Source organism: Melanerpes formicivorus, unplaced genomic scaffold, assembly GCF_026170545.1.
Source record: "Melanerpes formicivorus ecotype bairdi unplaced genomic scaffold, bMelFor1.0.p_v2 SCAF_19, whole genome shotgun sequence".
Taxonomy (NCBI): domain Eukaryota; kingdom Metazoa; phylum Chordata; class Aves; order Piciformes; family Picidae; genus Melanerpes; species Melanerpes formicivorus.
The window spans coordinates 4,613,442-4,637,074 of record NW_027142371.1 but is presented as its reverse complement, the minus strand read 5'-3'; the positions used below and the strand labels follow the sequence as shown (position 1 = coordinate 4,637,074).

Here is a 23,633-nt window from a genome sequence, read left to right as displayed (position 1 = left end):
TTGCCTTCAGGCTCCAGTGAAGACAAGCACGTGTGTCTGATGGGCCAAGACAACACAGCTGGATGTATGGCACACTGAAATCTCCTTAGCTTTCTTAGGCTTATGTTTCTCCACAGTGCATTTCCAGACTTGGTTCTGAGGATGCAGCCTTTTAGCAGTACCATCTATAAGACAGGTGGTTTCTGTAAGACCAGAGGCATCTTGGAGCTTACCAAAGCCAACCTCTTAACTTGGAAAAGGGAGTGAAGGTGTCTGGAGCCAAATATTTAACATTTACTTGTGAGTTGTGTGCACAGGTAGGTGAATTAGACTCTCTAATTCAGTTAAAAAGTTAAAGCTGGGGAAGGACCAGGTAATAAGCAACTAGGCATTGGTATTTGGAGAGCACAGCACAGATGAGTATTGATCTCATGGAATACCTGAACCACTACTTCTGAAAGGAATGGAGTGTGGTAGCCATGGCAGGGCTGAGTCAGCACTGTGAGTAGCAGGTTGTGACAAAGCCATGAAAGCCCTTTAGGAGCTGCCTTACTCCAGACCAATTTGTTCAGTGTAAGGCTGGGTTAGTTTGGCTGCAGGGGAGGAGAAACTCCTGGCTTCTAATTCTTCAGGGATGTGTGTGGGCAGCAGTTCCCTGCAGCTATCCACTGAGGTCCAACGTGTGGGATTGGCATATTAGACTTGGAAGAAGGTAAATTGTTAGTTGGCTAAGCTTAACAAGATGAAATGAGGGAACAATTAAAGAAATGGGAGTTTATACTTTGAATGTAATTGTTAGGGTGTAGCTTTTTGGAACTTCCTCCTCCTCATGAGAAGATGGGAGTTTCCTTCTCATTTAGCCAGCCATTTCCTGAAAGGGTGCCTGAAATAGGGTTGGTCTTCTGGGTTGGCTTTTTTTTATCTTTCCCTTCAGCACTGACTCACCTGGCTTAATATCAGCAATAAACTTTGAACCTCAGGTGGAAAATGTGCAAAGCCAGACAATCCAGCTGGTATTCTACTTTCTGTGTGTGGCAGGACAAGAATACAGTGCTTGGACCAGTTTCAGGTGGGAGGAGATGTTTGTTTCTCTTCCTACAGTCTGCAAAATGGCTTCTGAGACCTCGCGATCCAGTTGGCATTAACGTAAGGCTCCTTGAAACAAGTCACTCTGTGCTAACGCCAGACCATGTTGACAGAGAGATTTCTTTCGTCAGTTTTGGCTGTTCTGGCTCCTGTTCCTTTTTTCCCCTTGCTTGTTTCACCAGGGAGATCATCCCAGAGAGAAAGTTGGCATTCCTCTGGAGCTTGGATTGCAGGAAAGATTGGGCTTCTCCTTGGCACAGTGGTTGAGTTTTCCCTTTACCATATAGCAGAAGGAGGGCCTGGGAGATGTGCTGTGTGTTTCAGCTCTGAGTAAAGCAGAGCTGGCCAGAAGAGTCTTGATTGTTTCCATTAATGACTCCAAGCTTCATATACAGAGCAGAGACTTGGGCACTGGGCAGGGCAGAGAAGAGAGGCCCTGGTACTTGGGGTGTACTACTTTCCTCAAGGAAGGATATGATTGTGCTTAGTGTAATGAGTGATTCTTAGCAGTTGTTGCCAGTGAGCTGGAAATATAGCCAGAGATGGACCCCATCACAAAGGAGGGAAGTTGAGATATGGATTTAGACTCCATATCTAGGATATATTTGTGCCATTCCAGGCCAAACAGAAGAGGAGCTCTGGGGATTTGGGCCAGGATAGAGTACTGTGGGAAGCAGTAAGGGTGAAAAGATGGCAGCGTCTCAGTCTGTGTAGTGGCAATTCATAGCAAAGGTTCCATTTGGCCTTTGGGCTGCAAATGCAGAAGTGAAGTCTGAGGGAGTGCAGAGCACTGGGCAGCGGTGCTGTGTGGTGGAAACTCAGTGACTGCTCTGCCCATCAGGAAAACCATTGCAAAGGGAAGAATTAGATCTGGGTACAAGTAAAGATTCAGCTACATTAAGCCCTCCTGAAAAAAATCAAGCTTCTTACATTAAGAGATGAGCACAGAACTGAGAAAAGGCTCAGGGTGAGCACCGGGAATACCCGGGTTCAACTTCAGGGAAGTGTTGCAGGGATGCCAGCTGTGGAGCATTGTGTGGTGGATAGAATAAAACAATGGAGAACAACTCTCTGAGGCTGACACTGCCGTTATGATCTGTCACGGTCAGTTTTTAAGGTCTCACTGCCATCTAGCGACTCCTGGGGGAAGAGCAGAGTCTCTTTGAGCTGTTTGCTCTCAAAGCGGTGCTGGACAAACACATTTTCCTTCCCTCTGCCACCCTCGTGCACTTGCATTAGATCTGCCCTGCCTCGGGCCCCAGGGTATCCATCTATCTGTGCAAAAGGTAATGAAGCAGCAGCTCTGAGGACAGCTGCAGCAAACACCATTTGTCATCCAGTTAATTCCAAATGTCACAGTGTGGGCTGTGTTTTTCCCCTCCCAAGAACCACAAGGAGAACCAAACTGTAACACGTTCTTTCCTCTCACTTCCTTTTCGGTGCAGAGTACAAACCAAGCTACATCCGGAATCGCTCGATCCGGTCGGTGTCGGTGGAGCTGGATGGAGCCATTTATAACTTGGGGTTAGAGGATGGCTACCAGCCTGTCCTGCCAAGAAACATCACCAAGCGTCACAAGATGCAGAGGGCTCTGCTTCGTGAGGAGGAAGATAAAGACCTTGGGGAATACAGTGGCACCGGTGGCATCGCAGAGTATGCAGCCCCTAACCTAATAAAAGTGACTCACAGGTGAGTGCCCAGGGGGTGTTTCTCAAAGCTGCTTCTGCTTAAGTGGCTGCTTTACAGAAATGTGATCACTTGTGAGAAGCTTCTTGTGTCCCTACTGGATACCCAGCCTGGCTTCACCAAGGTTCTTATCCCCATCTGTACAACAGCTTTTGGGTTTGGGTTAGTTTTGTCACGTACAGGAGGGCACAAAGCTACTGAAGAACTCCAGTAGTGCTGCTGTGTCTTCTGCACTTCAGAGACAGGAATCGTGGTCAGTGCACATTTGCAGTGAGGACAAGCAAAAGTGTTTGCAGCATTTGTGTGTACACCTGTGTGAGACCAGGAGGGGATGAACCATGGAAATCTCAGTGTGCAGTGGGTCACCTGGCCTGGCTGAAGACCAGAGGCTGACTGGAGTGTGACCTAGTTTGCTGTCATAAGTTGCTTTGTATTTCAAACACCAAATCAGTCCTAAGGGAGGAAGCAGCATCTCAGAGCTTTGTGTAGCCAGTCCTAGGAGAGGAAAAATCTATATTGTGAATGAGGTTGGATGGACCAGGAGCACTGGGAAATGGAACATAATGAAAGGGGTTGGGAAATGGTCTGGGCACTCTAATAGCTAATAGTCTGTTCCTCAGTGTGCAAGCCTGGGGGCTGATGATGTATCTTCCACTGTACTTAATTAGTTTAGTCACCATTTCTGTTTGTGAATTGTCAGGAAGCCCTCCTCTCGTTATTGATTACGTGCATTAAATTGTTTAATCACTAGCTCGTGTAAACAAGGATTGAGCCAGTTAGCTGCTGCTGAAACCCATGGGTTCCATCTGACTTCTGTTTACAGTTAGAGGAAGCATAGCTAGGCTGGCATCAGAGATTTGTGCCCTCTTTCCCTGCCTCTCATTAATGTTTTGGACCCAGAAATTACTATTTGTGCTTTTCTTCTGGAACAAGTTACGTTGAATTTGCTGCCCTGCTGGGTCAATCCCAAACCCATGCAAGGAGCTGTCAGGAAGGTTCTACATAATTCATGAGGAGTCCCCAGTAACCCTTGCAGAAAAGATGACAGTGGGACAAGGGGAGGTGGGTACAAACCAAGACACTTGAAATTAAGGAGAAACTTCTTTGCTGTGAGGGTGCTGGAGCACTGGGGCAGGCTGCCCAAAGAGGAGGTGGAGTCTCCTCCTCTAGAGACTTTCAAAAGCTGCCTGGACATGTTCCTGTGCAACCTGATCTAGGTGAACCTGTTTTAGCAGGGGTGCTTTTGTTTCTTTTTGAAGGCATTTTAAAACCTGGGCTGCATTAGAGGTTAGTGAAACATAAGCACATAGAATTGTGAGAGGATGTCTTGCCTTTGAAGTCAGGGAGATCCTTCCAAAAGTTATCCCTTTTGTAGAAAACAGCAAGATCTGCTTGGTTGGTTTGGGGTTCCCCACACCCCCCTTACTTGGATGGAGTGGTAATCCATCTTATAAAGAAGTGCTTTATCTTTGTCCCTGTCCTTCTATCACCTAATTACACATTGGGAAATTGCTTCTGAGTAATGCTTTCAGTGCTTGCTAGTTAGTGGAGATTATTTATGTAGACAGCCTAATGAATAGGCAAGAACTCTGTGCAGCATGATTTACATATAGAAATTAAGCAGACTACAGGTTCTGCTTGGTAGGAATATTCCTCCTGAATCTTCCTACTTCTGAAACGTTGCCATGGCAACTCAACCCCAAACTTCTTTCCTGGCTTCCTCTCTTGAATGAGCATGGGGGGGGCGGGTTAATTCTACATGTCATTTCCAATCTGGCTTCTCATCTCTCCTGGAGCTCTTTGCTTTGCTCTGTGTGTGTGTGCAGCCACTACAACAACCTTTGTATGCTTTCCCATGCCAAGGTGCTACATCCTGGAGAATGACACCGTTCAGTGTGACACAGACCTGTACAGGTCACTGCAGGCTTGGAAGGACCATAAGCTCCACATTGACCACGAGGTCAGTGACATTGTCAGTTGTGCACAGCTTCTTTAGCATGGTTTTCTGTGGGCTGATAGGATCATGCTGAATGTGTTTGTCCTTCCCTGGAGCCTTTCAAACTGGCTGGTTGATTTCAGAAAACATATTGCAGAGATAATGAAGTTATTACAAGCTTGAGGTCACAAGATGCTGTGTGGAGGGGAGAGCTGCAGCTGAAGGGACAGCTGAGAAGTGTCATAAGCCTTGTGAGATAAATGAGAGACTGAAATGTCCCCATCCTGGGGAAAATTTCCTTTGGATCTTTTTTGCATCTTATTAGCTCTGATCTTCAAGTGTCAAAACAGAAGCCCAAGGAAAAGTGAACCTGATTAGTTTCTGTGCCTATAGGTTTAGCTATTTTGTTTGCTTGTTTTACCCTTGCATTTTGATATAGAATCAGTTTTCTTTAGGTTTGTGCATAGAAACAATCTGGAGATTATTTACCCTATGAAATTTGCCTGTAAAACTTAAACCTGACACAATTCCTGTAATCTCTTACCAAATTACATGAACTGACAGCAGAGTCCTATGTAAGAACTTGTTGGCCCTCTTTCCTGGTATGGATTGGCATGCAGCAGGGCAGATAGACACTGCAAAACTTGTCAGCTCTGTTAGGCAATTTTGCTATCACCATCCTCTTCATGCAGCCTACATTTTCTGAAGACAATTAGGAATGCAACTCTGTCCTGTTGTGCTCCTAATGTAGGGTCTCAGGGCTGGATTCCTTGTGCACTTCTCATGAGCACTGTCCTGTCTGTGCTTCAGCAGCCATGTGCTTCTGCTAGGCTTCTGGCCACTGATACCTAGCAGCAGTTTTGCAGTGACTTTGTTGTTTGTACTGCATTACTTTGGGCTTTCTGCTATGTAAAGAACAGAGGTAGAAGCCCACAACACCCATCTGAGTGGTAATGGGCCATACTGTGTGAGCTATGCTGAATGAAAGCAGGAGTTTCAGTAGATGAATTAAAATAGGGAGATAAACCATGTGGGTGGCACAATGAGCTAGCTGCAGATCCATACCCTGTGAGGCCAGATGTTGCTGAAGACTGATGTCTGGAATGATGGAGCCATGCTGCTTTTCTTTATCAGAAGCTCTGAAGAGGGAACTTCAGAGCACTCCCTGCACATCCCTTTCTCAGTTTCATAACAAGCTCAGATTCAGGGCTTTCATTTTCCTTTGAGAAACCTCTCTCCCCTTGCCAACGTGCAGTGGAGCACAGGAGGAAAAACCATAATGAAACCAGGAGCGGTTGTCTACCTGTGGTTGTGTGCCCTCCCAGACCCTCCCTCTGCTTTCACATTCAGCACTCAGTGCAGGCAAACTGATCCAGGAAGCTTTCCTTCTGATGTAGTTCCCTTTTGGAAATGCAGATCATCTGAAAATGCTGGTTAGTGGTGGGAGTCATGGAGGGTGGTGAAGAGGAACCTCAGCATGGATTTGAAGAGATTAGATATGGCTGTATCATGCTGTGGTTTTTTAACCTGTATCTTTACTTTGTTAGATTGAAACTTTGCAAAATAAAATAAAGAACCTGAGGGAGGTGAGAGGTCACCTGAAGAAGAAGCGCCCTGAAGAGTGTGACTGTAACAAGATAAGGTATTTCTTACCTACTTCTCCAAGTGTTCCTTTCCAGCTGAGACGTGGGGAGTACTTCAGGGTAATTGTAGTGTGCAACTGCATCTGGGTTGTGTCTTCACAAGAGAGATCAGACTCTGTTAAGTGTTTGCCTGCTTCCTATGCTCCTGCAGAACACTTTTGGGGGATGTTGGACTGCTGCAGCAGTACACAGCCAACCTTCACAGTATCACAGTGTAACTTAGGTTGGAAAGGACCTCGAGGATCATAGAGTCCGACCTATCAACACAGACCCCATGACTAGACCATGGCATCAAGTGCCACGTCCAATCTCCTCTTGAACGCCTCCAGGGTCGATGACTCAACCACCTCCCTGGGCAGCACATTCCAATGCCGAATGACTCGCTCGGTGAAGAACTTCCTCCTCACCTCGAGTCTAAACCTCCCCTGGCGCAGCTTGAGACTGTGTCCCCTTGTTCTGGTGCTGGTTGCCTGGGAGAAGAGGCCAACCCCTTCCTGGCTACAACCACCTTTCAGGTAGTTGTAGAGGGCAATGAGGTCACCCCTGAGCCTCCTTTTCTCCAGGCTAAACAATCCCAGCTCCCTCTGACTCTCCTCATAAGGCTTGTGCTCAAGGCCTCTCCCCAGCCTTGTTGCCCTTCTCTGGACACATTCAAGTGTTTTGATGTCCTTCCTAAACTGAGGGGCCCAGAACTGGACACAGGACTCAAGGTGTGGCCTAACCAATGCAGAGTACAGGGGCACAATGACTTTGCTGCTCCTGCTGGCCACACTATTCCTAATGCAGGCCAGGATGCCATTGGCCTTCTTGGCCTCCTGGGCACACTGCTGGCTCATATTCAGGTGGCTGTCGATCAGCACCCCCAAGTCCCTCTCTGTTTGGGAGCTCTCCAGCCACTCCGACCCCAGCCTATAGCTCTGCATGGGGTTGCCGTAGCCAAAGTGCAGCACTCGGCACTTGGACTTGTTGAATGCCATCCCAAGCAGGAGTTTAATTGCCTGTGTCAACTAGGGATGATGTAACAGGGCATGTAACATGTCTCAGAAACCCACGAGTTAGGCTGCTGTGCCCAAGATGCAGCTTTTAGATACCAGAGATAAATATTCTAAGCTGCAGGCTCTTTTCTGAAAGCTTGCCTTTCCACCAGGGCAAACTGTCAGCTGGGTGCAGTGAGACATAGGTCTCTTTAGAAAGAATATTGTGTGAAGTACATGGAATAGTGGGATGGGGAGATGAGACTTCCTTCTCATTCAGTTCTTTCAAGGTTGGATGTATTCCTGGGATATACTCACAGCAATACTTAGCAGCTCTGCCTGCTGGGAGAAGCAGAGATTTAATAGTTGGTGCACAGTATCTGTATTTTGGTAACCACTGCTGGCTTACTGCACCACATTTTTTTTTGTCCCTAATATAGCTGGTTTGTGAATTAAGGGCAACAGGCACTAAAATAGTGATTATGCATTAAGGTCTCTGCATAGGTGGTTCATACATAGCCAAATAGATGCAAAATGCCTGTAGGATCAGCCCATAGCTTGCAGGGAAAGAATGTACAAGCACACCCAAAACCTGAGGAGCAAGCAAGCACTTGCTCTGCAAACAAAGGTAGCAGAAAAGCTTTCAAAAGCAAATGTTAACCCAAATACCACTTGCCCCTGAGAAAGATGTTCAGAGTGAAGAGAGAAGCAGCTGCTCCGGATCATAGTGATCACAGAGCAATCTCTGAGCCAGATGTCACCGGGAGCACTGCAGCCAGAGTGACAACAGCAGCACAAGTATCACACACAAAAAGCTGTACTTCAGTGTACTCAGAACAAGCCAGCTGTGCTAAAGCAAAAGCAGCCTCAGCAAGGGGAAGGATGACACTTCTCTGTCGCACTGCTGTAACAGAATGAGGCTTTGAACACAACACTTAAATCCCTGGAGGTGCAGCATGCCCTAGTTCAGACATGAGGTCCATAGTCTTTGTGGACCAGGTCCATAGTCTTTGTGGACCATGCAGATTCTGCAGCAGATCACTGAAACATAGGCAACAGCAATTTCTTGGGTTGTGCCAAGCCATACATGGAACCCATGGCAAAGTGGCTAAAAAGAAATCAGGAGCATCCTAAATGGCAAATACCCCAAAAAATTTATATTGTCTTACTGTCTTGTATTGTCGCAAGCTGTGCCAGGGGAAGTTCAGGCTCGAGGTGAGGAGAAAGTTCTTCACAGAGAGAGTTGTTAGCCATTGGAATGTGCTGCCCAGGGAGGTGGTGGAGTCACCATCCCTGGAGGTGGTCAAGAGAGGATTGGATGTGGCACTTGGTGCCATGGTTTAGTAGTCATGAGGTACTGGGTGACAGGTTGGACTTGATGATCTTTGAGGTCTCTTCCAACCTTATTGATTCCATAATTGACTGCTTTCAAAACTGACCATAACTGAGTTTATTTAAATCACACTAGCTTTACTGTGTGCATTTGATAGGGAATGTCTGATAGTAAATGTGAGGAGTGTTACAATTTTTTAAGCTCACTATAGGAAGCACTTTATTTGTGATAGCGTGGTTAAGATGAATAGTCTCACTGAAATCAACGAAGTTAATCATCTGAGTTAGGTTAAAGTGTTTGCAGAGTTGCACTGAATTAAGAGTTAGCTTTTAGGATTAATGAATGAAATGTTTTTCTTCAACCTTGAACAGACACTGACTGCAGAGAGTCTTTAGCGATCTTATTTTGTTAACTTGGTGTAAGCATTGAATTCATTAAAGCTTTCAGTAGCATCAAGCATTTAAGAGATTTGAAGGGCATTTTAGTCTGACAACTGCCTGAATTGTGGTGTTCTGTTAAGAAAAGAACGTTTATCACCCTTCATTGGTGCTGATTTGTGTGGGTGGTATCTTAGCCAGCCAGTACTGCCATTGACTGAGGCTGGGGTTTAAACTGTAAGTCACACAGAAATATCTGCAAAGTTTTGTAGGAGTTCCTGGACATGGAGCCAAAACAGTAAAGCTGCCAACTAGAATGTGTAGGTCTGCCTCCAACCCTCCATACCTCAGGATACATCAGACACTGTTACTGCTGGGACAGTTCCATGCATCTTGTTAAAGTTTTCCTGGAACTTCTAGCTAAGAACCATGAAGGAAAAAAACCCAACCCTACAAAACACAACTGGTATGTTGTTTCAAAAGGCAAAGAGCAGGAAGGTGATATGAGCTTACCTCTTGTCATCTGAACAAGTTAACAAATATTCAGTTGAAGAAATGCTGTAGTTGAATTATAAATCTATAGATCTTTTTTATCTGCCCCGTGCGGAGAAACAAGAACCAATGACAGCTAAAATGGAAAGCTGTAGCTGTAAGCAATGTGGCTACAGGTCGCAATCCAGCCTTAGAGCAGCAGATGGCGCTGTGCACACATCAGCTAAGGAAGGAGAGAGCACAAGGCTGACAAGTGCCTGACCCAGCCTAGCAAGGCTGCTTTGTATTCACCACACACTCTGAATTGAAGGGAGAAGTGACACTGGAGTAAATGAGCTTCAAACCCAGTAGGAGAGTGTGGTTAAGAGCAGGAGCAATTGTCTTTCCGGTGTGCATCAACAACACTGGTTTTGTTTTCCAGTTACCACTCCAAGCACAAAAGCAAGCTGAGGCACAAGGGATCAAGTCTTCATCCTTTCAAGTAAGTGGAGGCCTCTTCCTTTGAAAGGGGCAATGCAGAAACGTTCGTTTGGTCCAAGCACACTTGTTGCAATCGAAGCAAAAGCAGAAGTATTTAATACACACAGACACCTGAACAAGGAACCAAGCCTGTGTTGAAGGGCTTGTAAATTTAGAGATAGGGTCCCTGCTTTGGCAAATGTCACAGACTTCAGGCAAGCCTCTAAACCCCCTTTGGCTGCTTTCTTTTAGTGTCATTGAACTGCAGTGTTCCATCCAGAGCGGTTTGCAAGAGAAACCATTTAACTAAAAAATACCACTTGTTTGGTTGCTTAACCCTCAAAGCAGCTTCTTTTAGTAGTTGCTTCATTTGTTTTAGGTATGTTGAAGTATAGCAGAGTCTGCATGACCCTAATGTTTCATGTGTGCAGGAAAGCCTTACAGGAGAAGGACAGGCTGTGGCTGCTCCGGGAGCAGAGACGGAAGAAGAAACTGCGCAAGCTGCTGAAGAGAATCAAAAACAACGACACGTGCAGCATGCCCGGCCTGACCTGCTTCACCCACGACAACCAGCACTGGCAAACAGCTCCCCTCTGGACATGTAAGGAGACTTTACACTGAGTTAGAGGCAGGCTAAGCTGGGAAATGGAGCCAAAGCCACTCAGTCTTCCTTCTACTGAACTCTCTGTTTGGGTTCTGGTGTTATCCTTGCTCAACAGGCAAGGGAGTTAAAAACAACTGCAAATAAAAGCCTGCAGACACTGTTTGGTACAATTGCAGGTGGTATCTCTCCATCTGCCATGTTTCCCAGCAAAGATGACAGGAAAAGCAACTAGCCAAGATGTTGTTTAAATCAGCCATGTCTTGTGGGCTGTGTGTTGAACAAGTTGATGCTGGAAGGCATGTTCTGCTTTAGAGCTCAGGAGTGAGAGAGAGACAGACAGAGGAGCTGTCTCTGAACAAAACTAAACAGTGCTAAAGGCACTAGCTTGTAGTTTATTTCTCTTTAATTTGCAGTGGGCCCTTTCTGTGCCTGTACCAGTGCCAACAACAACACCTACTGGTGTCTGAGGACAATCAACGAGACCCACAACTTCCTGTTCTGTGAATTTGCTACGGGGTTTCTGGAGTATTTTGATCTCAATACGGATCCATATCAGGTACCTGACCACAGGCCAGCTCTGGAAATACATTCTTGTTCCTTATTGATGACAAACTGACATAGCACAATACTGGTGCAGGATGTAGTCAAGAACTAAGTCATCTCGTGTAGTATGAGTTGGCTTCTTTCCTGTTCCAAATCAATCAGATGTGTTCCATATAGGAAAGCTACCAAGCTGCAATCCCCATTGTTGCTAACAGGACCCTCTGTCTGTTGCAGCTGATTAATGCAGTGAATACACTGGACAGAGACATTCTCAATCAGCTCCACGTCCAGCTCATGGAACTAAGAAGTTGCAAAGGCCACAAACAATGCAATCCCAGAACCAGGAACATGGATCTGGGTAAGTGCCTCTCCTGTTACACTTGCTCCCCAAGGGAAATGGGGAACATTGTGAAATTTTTATCAGACAAAGGCAGTGTAGTGTTTGTTTATAGTAGGGATGTCCTGCTGAGGTGAATGGCTGCATGCTCACATTCCTGTGTTTGTTCCATTTGTAATGCTCTTAAGATGAAGAATGATGCTTAGAGGGAGATGCTTAAATTGCTGAGATGCAGGGAAGGAGATGAAGGAACAAAACTGGAGGTGGGGGGGAAAAAAATGCACTACCAAGCTCACAGGACAATCAGAGTTGGAAGGGACAGCTGGAGTTCCATCAGGCCCAAACTTCTGCTCACTGTAGGGCCAGACCAGGTTACTCAGGGCTTTATCCAGCCAGGACATGGAATCCACTAAGGATGGAGACTACACAACATTAGTGCTTAAGCTGATCAGGTTTTCCCTGCCCACATTAGTGCAAGGTAGCTGGGAAATAAGGACACATCTAAGAAGGGTTGCATTAAGCTATTAAAGGTGTGCTCTTGTAACCATGGCTTGAAATGCCAAAGAGAGGTCGTCTTCATTCTTGTTCTAAGAGGGGTTTGCAACACAAGCCCTATGAGGAGAGGCTGAGGGAGCTGGGGTTGCTCAGCCTGGAGAAGAGGAGACTCAGGGGTGACCTTATCACTCTCTACAACTACCTGAAGGGAGGTTGTAGACAGGCGGATGATGGTCTCTTCTCCCAGGCACCCAGTACCAGAACAAGAGGACACAGTCTCAGGCTGCGCCAGGGGAGGTTCAGGTTGGATGTTAGGAAGAAGTTCTATACAGAAAGAGTGATTGCCCATTGGAATGGGCTGCCCAGGGAGGTGGTGGAGTCGCCGTCATTGAAGGTGTTCAGAAGGAGACTTGATGGGGTGCTTGGTGCCATGGGTTAGCTGTTTGGGTGGGCTGGATTGGTTGATGGGTTGGACACGATGATCTTGAAGGTCTCTTCCAACCTGGTTTGGTTTATTCTAATAAAGGTTTATTCTAATAAAGTTAGTTTGATCCTTTCCTATCACTTAAATTTCCTCTGGGGCCTACTCCTTGGATCTGTTCTTTATATTGCTGTCAATTCATTTTTTTACAATTAATGATTATAACAACCCCAAGGGTACAACTGCTTGTGTTTCTCTGGTTTAAATCCCATTGTTTACCCCTTAAAACCTTTTAAGTGGATATAAGAGATGCTGGTTTTAAAAAGTTATAGCCTTTACAGCTTGAAGACCCCCACCTCAAAAATGCTGCTATCTACCTGAGCCCAGCACAGCCCAGAGCAGTATTTCAGGTCTCATTTTAGTACATGCAGCACAGAGCTGTGTGTTTTGAAATCAGCAGGTTTGGGAGTTTAAACATACTGCAAGGACACGTTGTTGTAGCCAGGAAGGGGTTGGTATCTTCTCCCAGGCAATCAGCACCAGAACAAGAGGACACAGTCTCAAGCTGTGCCAGGGGAAGTTTAGGCTCGAGGTGAGGAGAAAGTTCTTCACTGAGAGTTGTTAGCCATTGGAATGTGCTGCCCAGGGAGGTGGTGGAGTCACCATCCCTGGAGGTGTTCAAGAGGGGATTGGATGTGGCACTTGGTGCCATGGTCTAGTAGTCATGAGGTCTTGGGTTACTGGTTGGACTTGATGATCTTTGAGGTCTCTTCCAACCTCGGTGATTCTGTGACACTTAGAAAAGTTTCAAATGTGTCTATCCCAATTTCCAATCTTATTTACCCAGAATAAGGGAGTGAATATGAAAATAGCAGCTCCAGGAAGTAACACAGACTCACAGAATGTCAGGGGTTGGAAGGGACCTCCAGAGATCTGAGTCCAACCCCCCTGCCAAAGCAGGATCACCACATTTTCATCTGCTCATAGTCTTTGGTGGTCTTTGTGCCTCGCTCTGTTCCAAGCAACTGTTAGTAACGCTGTTAATTTTTCCTCATCTAGGACTTAAAGATGGAAGCTACGAGCAGTACAGGTATAGTTTTAAGAAATGATTCAATTAGCCTTAATTACCAGCCTCCTGCTAAAGGAGTTGGTGTGGAAGGGGGAACCACAGGGGCAGAGGCTGCCTGAACTGGCATTTGCAAGACCTTCCCACCCCTGTTCCTCTGAGCCATTTCTGTAATAGCATGTGCTAATTTTTCATCCAAATTCAGACTAAACTCCTCTTCCTCACCTTTCAGACTGTAGTGTTGGTGGTTTTCTTGGTGATGGTTAACTTTTTTCTCCTTTTGCTGCTTGAAAATTAGGCAGTTTCAGCGTCGAAAGTGGCCAGATGTGAAGAGACCATCATCTGCCAAGTCACTGTGAGTCAAGAGCAGTTCACACAGCATTAAGCTTTTCCTTTCTGTCCTTCACTTCTCCTTTTGCATGCAGCACCTTTAACATCATCACCTACTCTCATGGAATCTTTAAGGGGGAAGTCCTCTAAATTAAGCAAGCAATGAGATACTGCTATCATCATAGACATGCACTGCTGTACAAAACCTCATGGTAGATGTTTTCTGGTAATCAGGAGCAGGCAATTTTAAACTTGAGCAAAGTTGGATGCTCAGGTGACCAAACCAGTTCTGCTTAACTGACAGTGAAAGTTGAGAGACCATTATGTTGGGTTTGTCTAAATTTAAATGTGTAGCAGCTACTGACCTGTCTCTCTCACCAGCCAGAAAGACCAAAACTGAATGTAATCTCTCAGGGAGTGTCATGTATTTGTTTTCCCTTTATCCAAACACAGCCTCCTAGGTGGTGAGCAAAAAAAGCTAAACAGAAAGCAGACTACAGGACAGATCTGCATGTTTTGTTCTGACATTATCCTAAACTCTCCTTTTAAACAGCAGAGCCACTCAGTTCTCAGACTGCCAGAGCACAAAGGTGAGAGAAGGAGTTTAAAGACAGGAAAAGTGGTTTCCTTCGCTATGCCAGTTACTGTCTCTGCACCTCCCCTTAAACAGAGGGTTGAGACTTCAACTCAGTAAAAATCATAGGGTGTCCTTAAAATTGTGCAGGCAGAAAATACATACAAGTGCCTTAGCAGGCAGAGTCCAGCACTGTCAGCTGGGCCAAGAGGATTTGCTCATTTCAGGGTAGTGTTTGACTGGCTTTGGAACAAAAATGAAGCTAGAACTAATGAGCGAGAAGTCTTGCACTTGCTGAAGCTTCAGACATAGCTGGACTGGCTCTCTGATGTACCCAGCATGGGTTTTGTACGTGGATCACAGTGTTTCAGTTGTTTTTTCCCTGCATGGCATCACTGAAAATGTGTTTCTAACTCCTTCTACCAGAATGTTACACACTGACTCCTGTTTGTTTTCTGTTAAAGAGGACAGCTGTGGGAAGGCTGGGAGGGCTAACCACCTCCAGCCTCTGCACCTCCATGAGGATACAAACTGGCCAGAACTTGAATCCCTGTTCAGACTCAATGGAATCCTGTACGACTTCAGAACAAATTCTAACATTAGCCTGGAGGAGCGGACAAACGTTGAGGCTGAAATAGATGATAGAGTGTTTGCACTGGTGAGTGAGTTACATAGATGCTGGGAAGTGCTGTCAGAAATACAGGTCCCTGAAATCCACTATTTTACCTGCTTTCTGCTTTGGATTATACCTCACCTGCTTCACAAGGCATTGTACTTTGAGAAGACACCACTAACAAACACTGTCCAGGAGCTGACAGAAGAGGAGATGCAGCCACATCCCAAAGAGGATTGCCATCCCAGGGGGCAAAGAGTACACAGAGACAGCAGGAGTAAACTTAAAGTATTTTTCAGTTCAACTGGATCTTCAGATGTCCTGAGAAAAAAAACTTTATCAAGCCAAGCTCTGAAGCAAGACTTAAAACGTGGATGCTTTCCCCTCAAACTGGGTAAAGGTAATGGTGGAAAAGAACTTTTAAGGAGCTTCAGGAACTGAAGTGAGCAGCATTGAACAGCCTCACCACCACGATACTGCTCAAACGTCCTCTGAGGATACTTTTCAGTTCCACATCTACTTCTCCATCCTCTTGCCACCTCTAGGCAAACGAGAGAGGATCTTGACTAGCAGGGCACCAAGGTGTTTGGAGGGGTTGTGTAAATATTGCTCAACATACCGTTTGAAAACCAATTCCTTCAGGTTGTGAAGAATTTTGTTAATAAAAGAGTGGACCGCCCACGGTCCCCCTCTCTCCAAATGTTACTTCATGTCACATAGTCCCTGTCAGAATTTATCCACTTTTAAAAGTGCTGAAAGCTTTCAGTAAATGTACTTCTGAAATTTTAATGAAACCAGATTTGTATGAAGTATGGGGTTTGGGGGTTTTTTTTAACGTGATACTATTCTATTGTATGTTCCAAACCAAAACAGTTCCTTTCAGAGAGCAGCATTTTGCTTAGGAGTGTGAACTTGGACATTGATTTTTTTAAAAGGCAGCTCCAAAAGAAGTTCCAATACTTGTAGCCAATAAAGAACAATCTCGTTCTGGTCTCCAAAGAAGGAGAGGTGCTGAATGACAATTACTGTTGAAAGGCTTTGAAGGGAAAAGCCGTCATTTCCCTGTGGCAGCACAGTGTGCAGAACCTGGTGGAGTATCTTTATCAATACAGTGTAGCAGGGGCCCTGGTGGTGATGCTGGGAATGAGAATTGGTTTTCCTGTCCCTCTAGAGCTTGTTTTAAAGGTTAATGTGACAGACTTGACGCCTGTGGCCTTCGCTCTGACTTGCACTTGTACAGATGCGTCACAGAAGTTACTCTGCTGCCCTTCCTGGGTTTGCACATTAAGAAATTCAACTGGACTTACTTCATGAGGGCCAGAGATCTCTGGTGTCACACTTGAATACTTGAATTTAGGAACCAAGGGGGTGAAAAAAAAAAAATCAGAAAGCAGCTGTGGGTCTTCTGTTATATGTGCTAGACAGAAAAATTAGCTTAAGTGTGACACAGACCACCTCAAGAGACTGCCCAAAGTTTTCTCGGAAGTTGTTTTTCTTTCAGTTCTGGAAGTATGCTGATAGTATCTGTCTTAACCTAGCCATAGCTGTTGTTTATAACCTGTTACAGATTTCATGGATTATCAGAACCATCTGCTAGGTGGATGAGATCCTGGATCACTACAGATAAGTTAAAAAAAAACCCAAAAGGCTGACTTTTAAACTCACCAACAGAAACATTTTTGCTGTGTCCAGAGAAGAGTGCTGCCTGCCTGCCCCTTCGCAGTGAGTACACACAATACGGGGGTTAGATTTTTTTAACAGTTTGCACTTACCTTTCTTTCTGTGTTCCACCTGTGGTTTTGACAAGGTGAGGGTGTGACTGCCAGCATCCTACTGCTGCTGTTACATACCAGGCAGAAGCTACAGCAGTCACCGTGTCCCTCGACACAAACTGCCGCGCTGTGGGACTTGTGTGTGACAAGCAGCAGTTGGTGTGTTCTGAAAGGTAGGTCATTGCCCAGTTATGGGGAAGGCTACCACCTCTTCTCCTTTCAGCTCTGCTGAAGGCCACCATTTAAGGAGAAAAACACAAATTCCACTCGCTGTGAACGCAAGGTTAGTTGCTGAATAGGTGCCCATAGGTGGCAGGTCCAAGTTGTCACTTCTTCAGCTTCTACGGCCACAAATCATTTGCTAGAGGTTAGCTCTCCAGCTTGTTTCTGACTTTTCCAGGATACAGTTACCAGCCTTAAAGTATCAGACAGCCACCACACTGTGCCACCCAGGTCTGTTTTTAAATAGAAACCTTTATTTACATTATTATTAACATCCAAACACAAAAATCAGAAGAGCAGTAATACCTTACAACCAACTCTTTTTGTTTGTTTTGTTTTTTTCCCCCCATATAAATCAGCCCCCCCCCATGATTTTTTTCTGGGTGTGGGGTTTTTTTTTGTTGGTTTGTGTTTTTTTTTTCTCCTTTTCTTTTTCAAAATAAAAGATACAGATATTATTTCAAGCAATACTTAATGTAAACTAAACTTAAATGCAGTTCTCAATACTGTATGCCTTCTCCTGAGAAGTGTCTTTAAAATATTGCTCTCAGAATGAACACGGTTCCATACTTGCTGTAGCCTTCTGTCATCTGGTAGCCTGCACAGAAAGTCTAAAATAAAAGAAAAGTGTGTGCTGATTGGTACAACATTCCAATAGCTTTTGTTTTGTGACTGGGAAAAAAAAAAACCAAAGTGGTCCTGGTTTTCTAAAGTTAACTTTTAAAAGCACTAGTGTAGGCTGAGATTGAAAGAAAAGGGGGGGGGAAGTAATCAAAAGAGGAATTGTATAAACCAAAATGTGGTTTCTGTGATCAAAAGAGAGAACAGAGCCAGCAAAATGATGCTGGTTATGCAGCAGTGATCAGAGGTGGCTGTAGCAGCTCGTTTGTTCTCTTCCTGCTGGAGTGTGGCACACAGGCTGTCTTTCCAAACTGTTCAGGAAAACCTGCTGCTGTAGGACCAAAAATAGAATTGGTGGAGAGAGAGAGAGAGGCTAAATTTCAAGGATTTTTTTTTCCACCTGATTGCAAGGTCAGTGGTGGTGACTGCAGTAGGTGAGGTTTACGGACTAGGTGTAGTATTTAAGGATCAGTGCTGCCAAGAAAAATGCTGTTGTAAAAAAATGCCCCACTGCCCCCTTAAGTCTGAACTAAAAATCTTTGGATTCAGCAAAAAAAAAAATGTAGATACTGGATAGCATTCTAAACACATTCTAAACACAGAGAAGAAGCTGATGATCTTTTGTAACAGCAGTCAGGTACCAGCTTTACAGAGATGTATAAATAGAATCACTCTTTCTGAAACAAAAGGGCAAGGTGTCTAAAGCAAGATACAGTCCAAGAGCTCACCTAAGGAAAGTAATCTATGGTTGTAGTTTCCATCAATATAATGAACAACTACAAGGTACAAAGATTGTTCTACTCAGGTTTGGTTTAAAAAGCAAGAGATTGGTGCCTGCCTGCTTTAGTAGGCAGTACTCAAACAGGTATGGTCTAAGGAATAAAAAAAGTTCCTTGGGTTTTTAAAAGCTTTGCATTAAAAAAACACACACATATTGGACTGAAGGTTTCAAACAAAGACAGCCACCTAAGCTAGACACTCAGTGCTAAAGCAGGGTTGCATAATGTAGATCAAGTTGAATCTACCTTCCCTTTGGAACACAACTGGCCGTATGCTAGGGATGAGCTTTCTGAGAACAGTTCTAGTTACAATTAGTTCTATCAAAATGGAAGATCACTGAATGCTCTGAACAATAAAACCACCTCTTGCTTACAGCACCAAGAAGAAGCAATCAAGAACACAGATGATTTTTTTGTTTACTCACTTGGGAGAAGTCAGTTTTTCATTACACAGTGAACAAGAGAAGAGAAGCACCACACATCTTAAACATTTCTGGGTCATCCCTTATGGAAGTGTAGAGGTTTGACTCGGTGTAACTGCCTGAAACTGGAGGAACTGCAGAGGGACCTTAATTTCAAGGAACCAAAATCCTATCAGCAAATAATAGGAATAAGTTTGTAACAAGACTTAAATACTGATGTGTGAGAGTAACCTGCTTAGAAAATACATTCATTACTATTAGAACAATCCAATGAGGTGCAGACATTTGGTTAAAGTGTGGCTTAATATCCTTACAAAAAAAAAAAAGACCTCTGGATGCCATGTAACAACAAATATTTTGCAACAGACAGACTTCTTTGAGGAACACTCAGAGTTCATTAAAATTGACCCCCCCAAAAAAAAGGGACACAATCCAGATTCACCAACTTATAAAGGCAACATATTGCAGAAAGACGCGACCATGGTGACGAAAGTCCTAACATCTTACGACACAGAGCCTTTTTTGTCCAATTGCCTCAGGTGAAAAGAAATGTAACAAAGTGCTCACAGGTGGAGAGGAAAGCCTTTAACAACTGGTCTTGTATAAAAAAGCTGTATGTTACAGATGGAAAAAGAAATGAAGTGTTGAAGACCAAAGACGACGAAGATGTGGGCCAAAGTCACCCAGCCTCCAAGTCATTCATTAAACAAAAACCAACCAACCAAAGAAAAAGAAAGATCTTTCTATTTGGACCTCAACTACTCTGAGTTTACAGAAATCAAATTTGTTAAATATTCAGCTTCACAAACTCTGCAAAAATGAGTTAGTGACCTACAAAAGTCATAGATATAATACATTATCTTAAAGGTTGTATTTACAGAAGGTATTCACAAGAAGACTGCAAAGTTCTGATTCAGACTGCAGTGCCTTGCCTTGAGTTTTTTCTGAAGGTCTTTTCCAAAAGATGAAAGATTATTGCTCTAATTTCCATAGGCAGAGAACATTACAGGATGCAGTCTTTGCAAATCACTCCTAAGAGATTGTTTGAGAAGGAAAAAAAAAAGTGAGCACACCCTACCTTCATGTGAAGTCCTTACCGAAGATATTGCATTAATCCATTATATAGTCTTTCATAAAGTGCACTCAGCTGCACATCAACATGTGAATCTTAGTCACAATTGTGTTTAAATAATTTAAAGGTATCATCCTCTCCTTTCACCCCTTTGCTTCAATGGGCAGGATTTTGGACTAGTATGTGCCAATTCCGTTTGCACTACCACTTGGCTTGGGAAATCCTCTGACTCTTGGGGGGGTATGAGATTAAAAGCAGCATTTATATTCAGGAATTCATATAAAAAGAGTCAAGGCTAGGAACTACATTCTCTGTCAGATATTGTTACTAGAGAAATCAGAAATTCTTACCACCATGACTTAGCCAGGCACTTCTGTCTGCCTGTAGTGAAAGGGCTTTGGATAACCACAGTAAACAGATAAGGGAAGAGGAGTCTGCCCGTCACGTGTCACACTGCCGTTGCCAAGTTCAGATCTCTAGAGGCAGACTGCCAAAAATATTGATGACTTTTTTTGTACAACACACTACACAGTAATACAGAGACTGCTCCTACTGCACTGTGGTTTCATGGGGGTTTGGGGTTTTCTTTTCCCCTCTGAATGAAGCATCTTAGGACATCATGGTGATGAACAGGACAGATCCCTTGTTTCCATCCTAAGGCCAGGACTAGGTGCTGTGAGGAATGCGCAGCTTTCCTTGAGTACTAGTGCATGGTTAGCACAGCGCACTCCTGCCTGCGGAGCTGGCTCGAGGTGTCAGCAGTACTTCTGTTAAAGAAAAGAAGGAATCAGCAGAGAAAACAGACCCCCCCTGTGCTGGACACACTGGTCAGTGTACTGCATTCTGAAGAGGAAAGTCCTGACAGTCAAATTCCAAGCAGAAGGGTGGCCTTACACTGCTCTGCTCTGAAGAGAGAGTTGTAGAAAGGAAATGCTGTCCCAGATTTCCTGAACGTGCCACTTGGGAATCCTCACTGTATGTATGACACATGGCTCTGGAAACTCTGGCATTTCACCTTCATTTTTTCCCTCTTTATACAAGCTATTTGTTCTATCAAAGACCTCCAGTACCTTACTTGTCTCCCTGAAGTCCTGAGATTATTTTGGCTGCTTCCTTAGTTGCTGTACAGAATTTCATGAGGCACTTCCTACTTGAATAAATTCAGCTTATCTCAATGTTGCATTACTCATCCCTTGCTATTTTGTAGAAAGATTACAGCAGAAGCATATTTAAGTATTTCAACCTTCTGTGCAGTGCCTCTTACTGGCTCTTTTGTCTCTTAAGTAAGAGGCCTTAATTTTCTGTAGTTTCTTGCCATGCATACACAAACTGTCCTAAGGCAGTGCCAGGGTAAAAGCAGCAGCAGCAGCTGCCAGAAGGACATTGTTTTACCAGGATCCTTGGTCTGACTCCTGAGGGCTATTACCTATAATCTCTTACAACTGCTGAAGATGCTTTTCACAATCTCTGTGTTTTGCTCTCTGGGGTTTCTCCAGGCTCAGAAGTATTAAGCATCCTTTGTGGAGTTTAAGCCTTGATCCTACCTATGATACTTCAAAGTCAACAGCTAATCACAACACACAGCTTGGATTTGATTGAAACATCATCAAAACCAATCTCTTGGGATATACAAATGGTAGGTCAACAGATGTAAATACAAACTGGATAGCTAAGAGCAGGATTGTGCCAGAGGAATGGCTCAAAGCACATTGTATTTCATGGGAAAGGAGTCAACAGATCTTTTCTGTGTACAGCTCACCTGGTCTGGAGCCATAGGCATCCCTGACATGGGCATGGTGTTGATACTCATCTGTCCAATGTGGCCACTGCTGCCATTCATGTGCATCATGCTGTATGCTGCAGGGTTACCTTGATGGCTGAACTGCTGCTGGGGGAAAGAACTGAAGCACAAAAGGACAAATAAAATTACCTTCCAAGTTCACACATTGCTTTCTGTGCACCAGCTGTCAACAGGTGAAAGATAAAACTGTGTTTATCTGTACTGGTTTCTACTTAATACCTGTTCAACACAGAAACAGACATTCCCTTTCAAAAGGCATTTTGCACTTTTTGAAACACAGAGGCACATGTGTGTCTGTTTCCTCCTCTAGCCTTTTTGGAGGCTTCTGTTGGGGCTGTACTGGCCAATGCAATACTATCCTGAACTTTTGTATTTGCCTCCAAGTTATTTGTCCACTAGTCAAAGTCTGACTGTTGCTTCCAGCTACAGAGGTCCAATGTGAATAAAGAGAGCTAAGCATAAGCCACATTCATCAGTCTATATCCTAAACCAGGAAAGATCAAGGAGAGTACAGACACTGGAGATACAGCCTTTTTGCCTCCCTCTACTCCTTTTCCTATTCCCAGCTATTTGAAATAGTTTCTTCTTTCAGAAAACTGAAAGATGGTTTTTGAGCCCTGGGTTACAATTGAGAGGTTTACCTGCTCCTGGCCATGCTTCCTGAGGGCCAGCCCTTCATCTCAGGGGACTGGTACATCGTTGCTGTCTGAGGATGCTGCATCATAGGATTCTGGGAGGGTCCAATCCTTGATGACATCATTGGGTTGGGAGGGCTTGCTACCCTGCTAAAAGCAGGATCAGGTTGTTGGCTCATTCCTTAAAAAGCAAAGGACAGACAAAATGCTTCAGTTTCCATAACCTGGTACTTTCAGTTTATCTTCTTACAATGATAAGGAAGAAAACAAAAATCATCCTTTTTTGTAGCAGTATTTTCCATTTTTTTCAGAATGACAGGCATTGAGGTGGGTTGGATTAATAAGAAATGAAGAAAACCAGACAGAAAACCAAAACCATGTTAGTACTAGTACCGTAATTAGGTGGATAGGGGAACTGCTGTGGAGGAACTTGAGCCATTGGAGGGCCTGTCAAAGCACTATCCATGCTTCCTGAGGCAGTCACATTTGGTGGTGGACTGAAGGCCTGAGGTTGCTGTTGCTGCTGCATCATCATTGCCATCCTCTGTTGTCTAAAATGATGACTTATTAGCTCCCTGTTACGCTGAGCCACCATTTGAGCATTAAGAAAACCTTGCTGCTATCCCCCAAAGAAAAGAAAAAATTATATTAGAAAACACTTTCACAAATGAGATCATGGTCAGTTAAAACCACCTACACTCTAACTGTAAGATGCAAGATATCCATCACCACAACAGAAAGTTATGAAAGCACACAGCCAGTACAAAAAAAAAAACCCCAATCATCCCAATGTCAAAGGCTTTCATTAAGTTCTCATTAGTGCTAAATAAATGAAGTAGTTGATTGGCTAGCATATCCTGCATGGAAAAGGCTATGAGCACACTATGACCCACTGAACAAATTGTGTTTATAAGTGTATTTTAACATACTTACCTGTGACCCCACCTGTGGCTGCATAACTGGTCTCATCACTGAGCTATTGCCACTGACTGGGTTTTCCATTTTCATTTCAAGCGTTTGACGAGTCTGATTCATAAACTTGGGGTAAAAAAAACACAACCATTTTAGCACTAGTAGCTTGAAAATACCCACTACTGGCAATCCATCCAAAAAAAACATAGTTGTTCTTTATGGACCTCTTGAATCCATAAAGTGCAGTGGTTAATTTTTGCCTTGTTAGACATAGTACCTGAAGTACCGAACTATCGAGGGTGAAGCAGCTCAAACATACAGAAAGGCAAAGCCTCCAAAAACTTAGCAGCACTAACTGGCTGTACTTCCCTTCCTCCCTTGAAATTAGCACTTGAAAGTAACCAGTTTGTTCCAAGTCATGGTTTTGGGCAGAAGGATACAACCACTGG

At 44.2% G+C, this 23,633-nt stretch overlaps 2 protein-coding genes across 14 annotated transcripts in view; one reads left to right on the top strand and one right to left on the bottom strand.

Annotated features, from left to right (window-relative positions):
* Positions 1–15,757, top strand: part of SULF2 (sulfatase 2) — a 152,872-nt gene extending 137,115 nt beyond the window's left edge. For 3 of the 4 annotated variants that reach the window (XM_068149874.1, XM_068149875.1, XM_068149876.1), the window contains 10 exons: positions 2,511–2,754; positions 4,615–4,711; positions 6,235–6,329; positions 9,928–9,987; positions 10,397–10,566; positions 10,983–11,125; positions 11,347–11,470; positions 13,425–13,455; positions 13,730–13,786; positions 14,800–15,757. In XM_068149874.1, coding sequence (XP_068005975.1) covers positions 2,511–2,754; positions 4,615–4,711; positions 6,235–6,329; positions 9,928–9,987; positions 10,397–10,566; positions 10,983–11,125; positions 11,347–11,470; positions 13,425–13,455; positions 13,730–13,786; positions 14,800–14,830 — 1,052 coding nt within the window. In that variant the 3' untranslated portion in view covers positions 14,831–15,757. The remainder of the gene's footprint in view (positions 1–2,510; positions 2,755–4,614; positions 4,712–6,234; positions 6,330–9,927; positions 9,988–10,396; positions 10,567–10,982; positions 11,126–11,346; positions 11,471–13,424; positions 13,456–13,729; positions 13,787–14,799) is intronic. The other variant, XM_068149877.1, reaches the window with a different exon arrangement.
* Positions 15,758–17,174: 1,417 nt separating this feature from the next.
* Positions 17,175–23,633, bottom strand: part of NCOA3 (nuclear receptor coactivator 3) — a 94,964-nt gene continuing 88,505 nt past the window's right edge. For 7 of the 10 annotated variants that reach the window (XM_068149863.1, XM_068149869.1, XM_068149865.1 and 4 more), the window contains 4 exons: positions 23,206–23,310; positions 22,666–22,891; positions 22,279–22,453; positions 17,175–21,737 (listed from right to left, as the gene is read on the bottom strand). In XM_068149863.1, coding sequence (XP_068005964.1) covers positions 21,536–21,737; positions 22,279–22,453; positions 22,666–22,891; positions 23,206–23,310 — 708 coding nt within the window. In that variant the 3' untranslated portion in view covers positions 17,175–21,535. The remainder of the gene's footprint in view (positions 21,738–22,278; positions 22,454–22,665; positions 22,892–23,205; positions 23,311–23,633) is intronic. The other 3 variants (XM_068149870.1, XM_068149872.1, XM_068149873.1) reach the window with 2 other exon arrangements.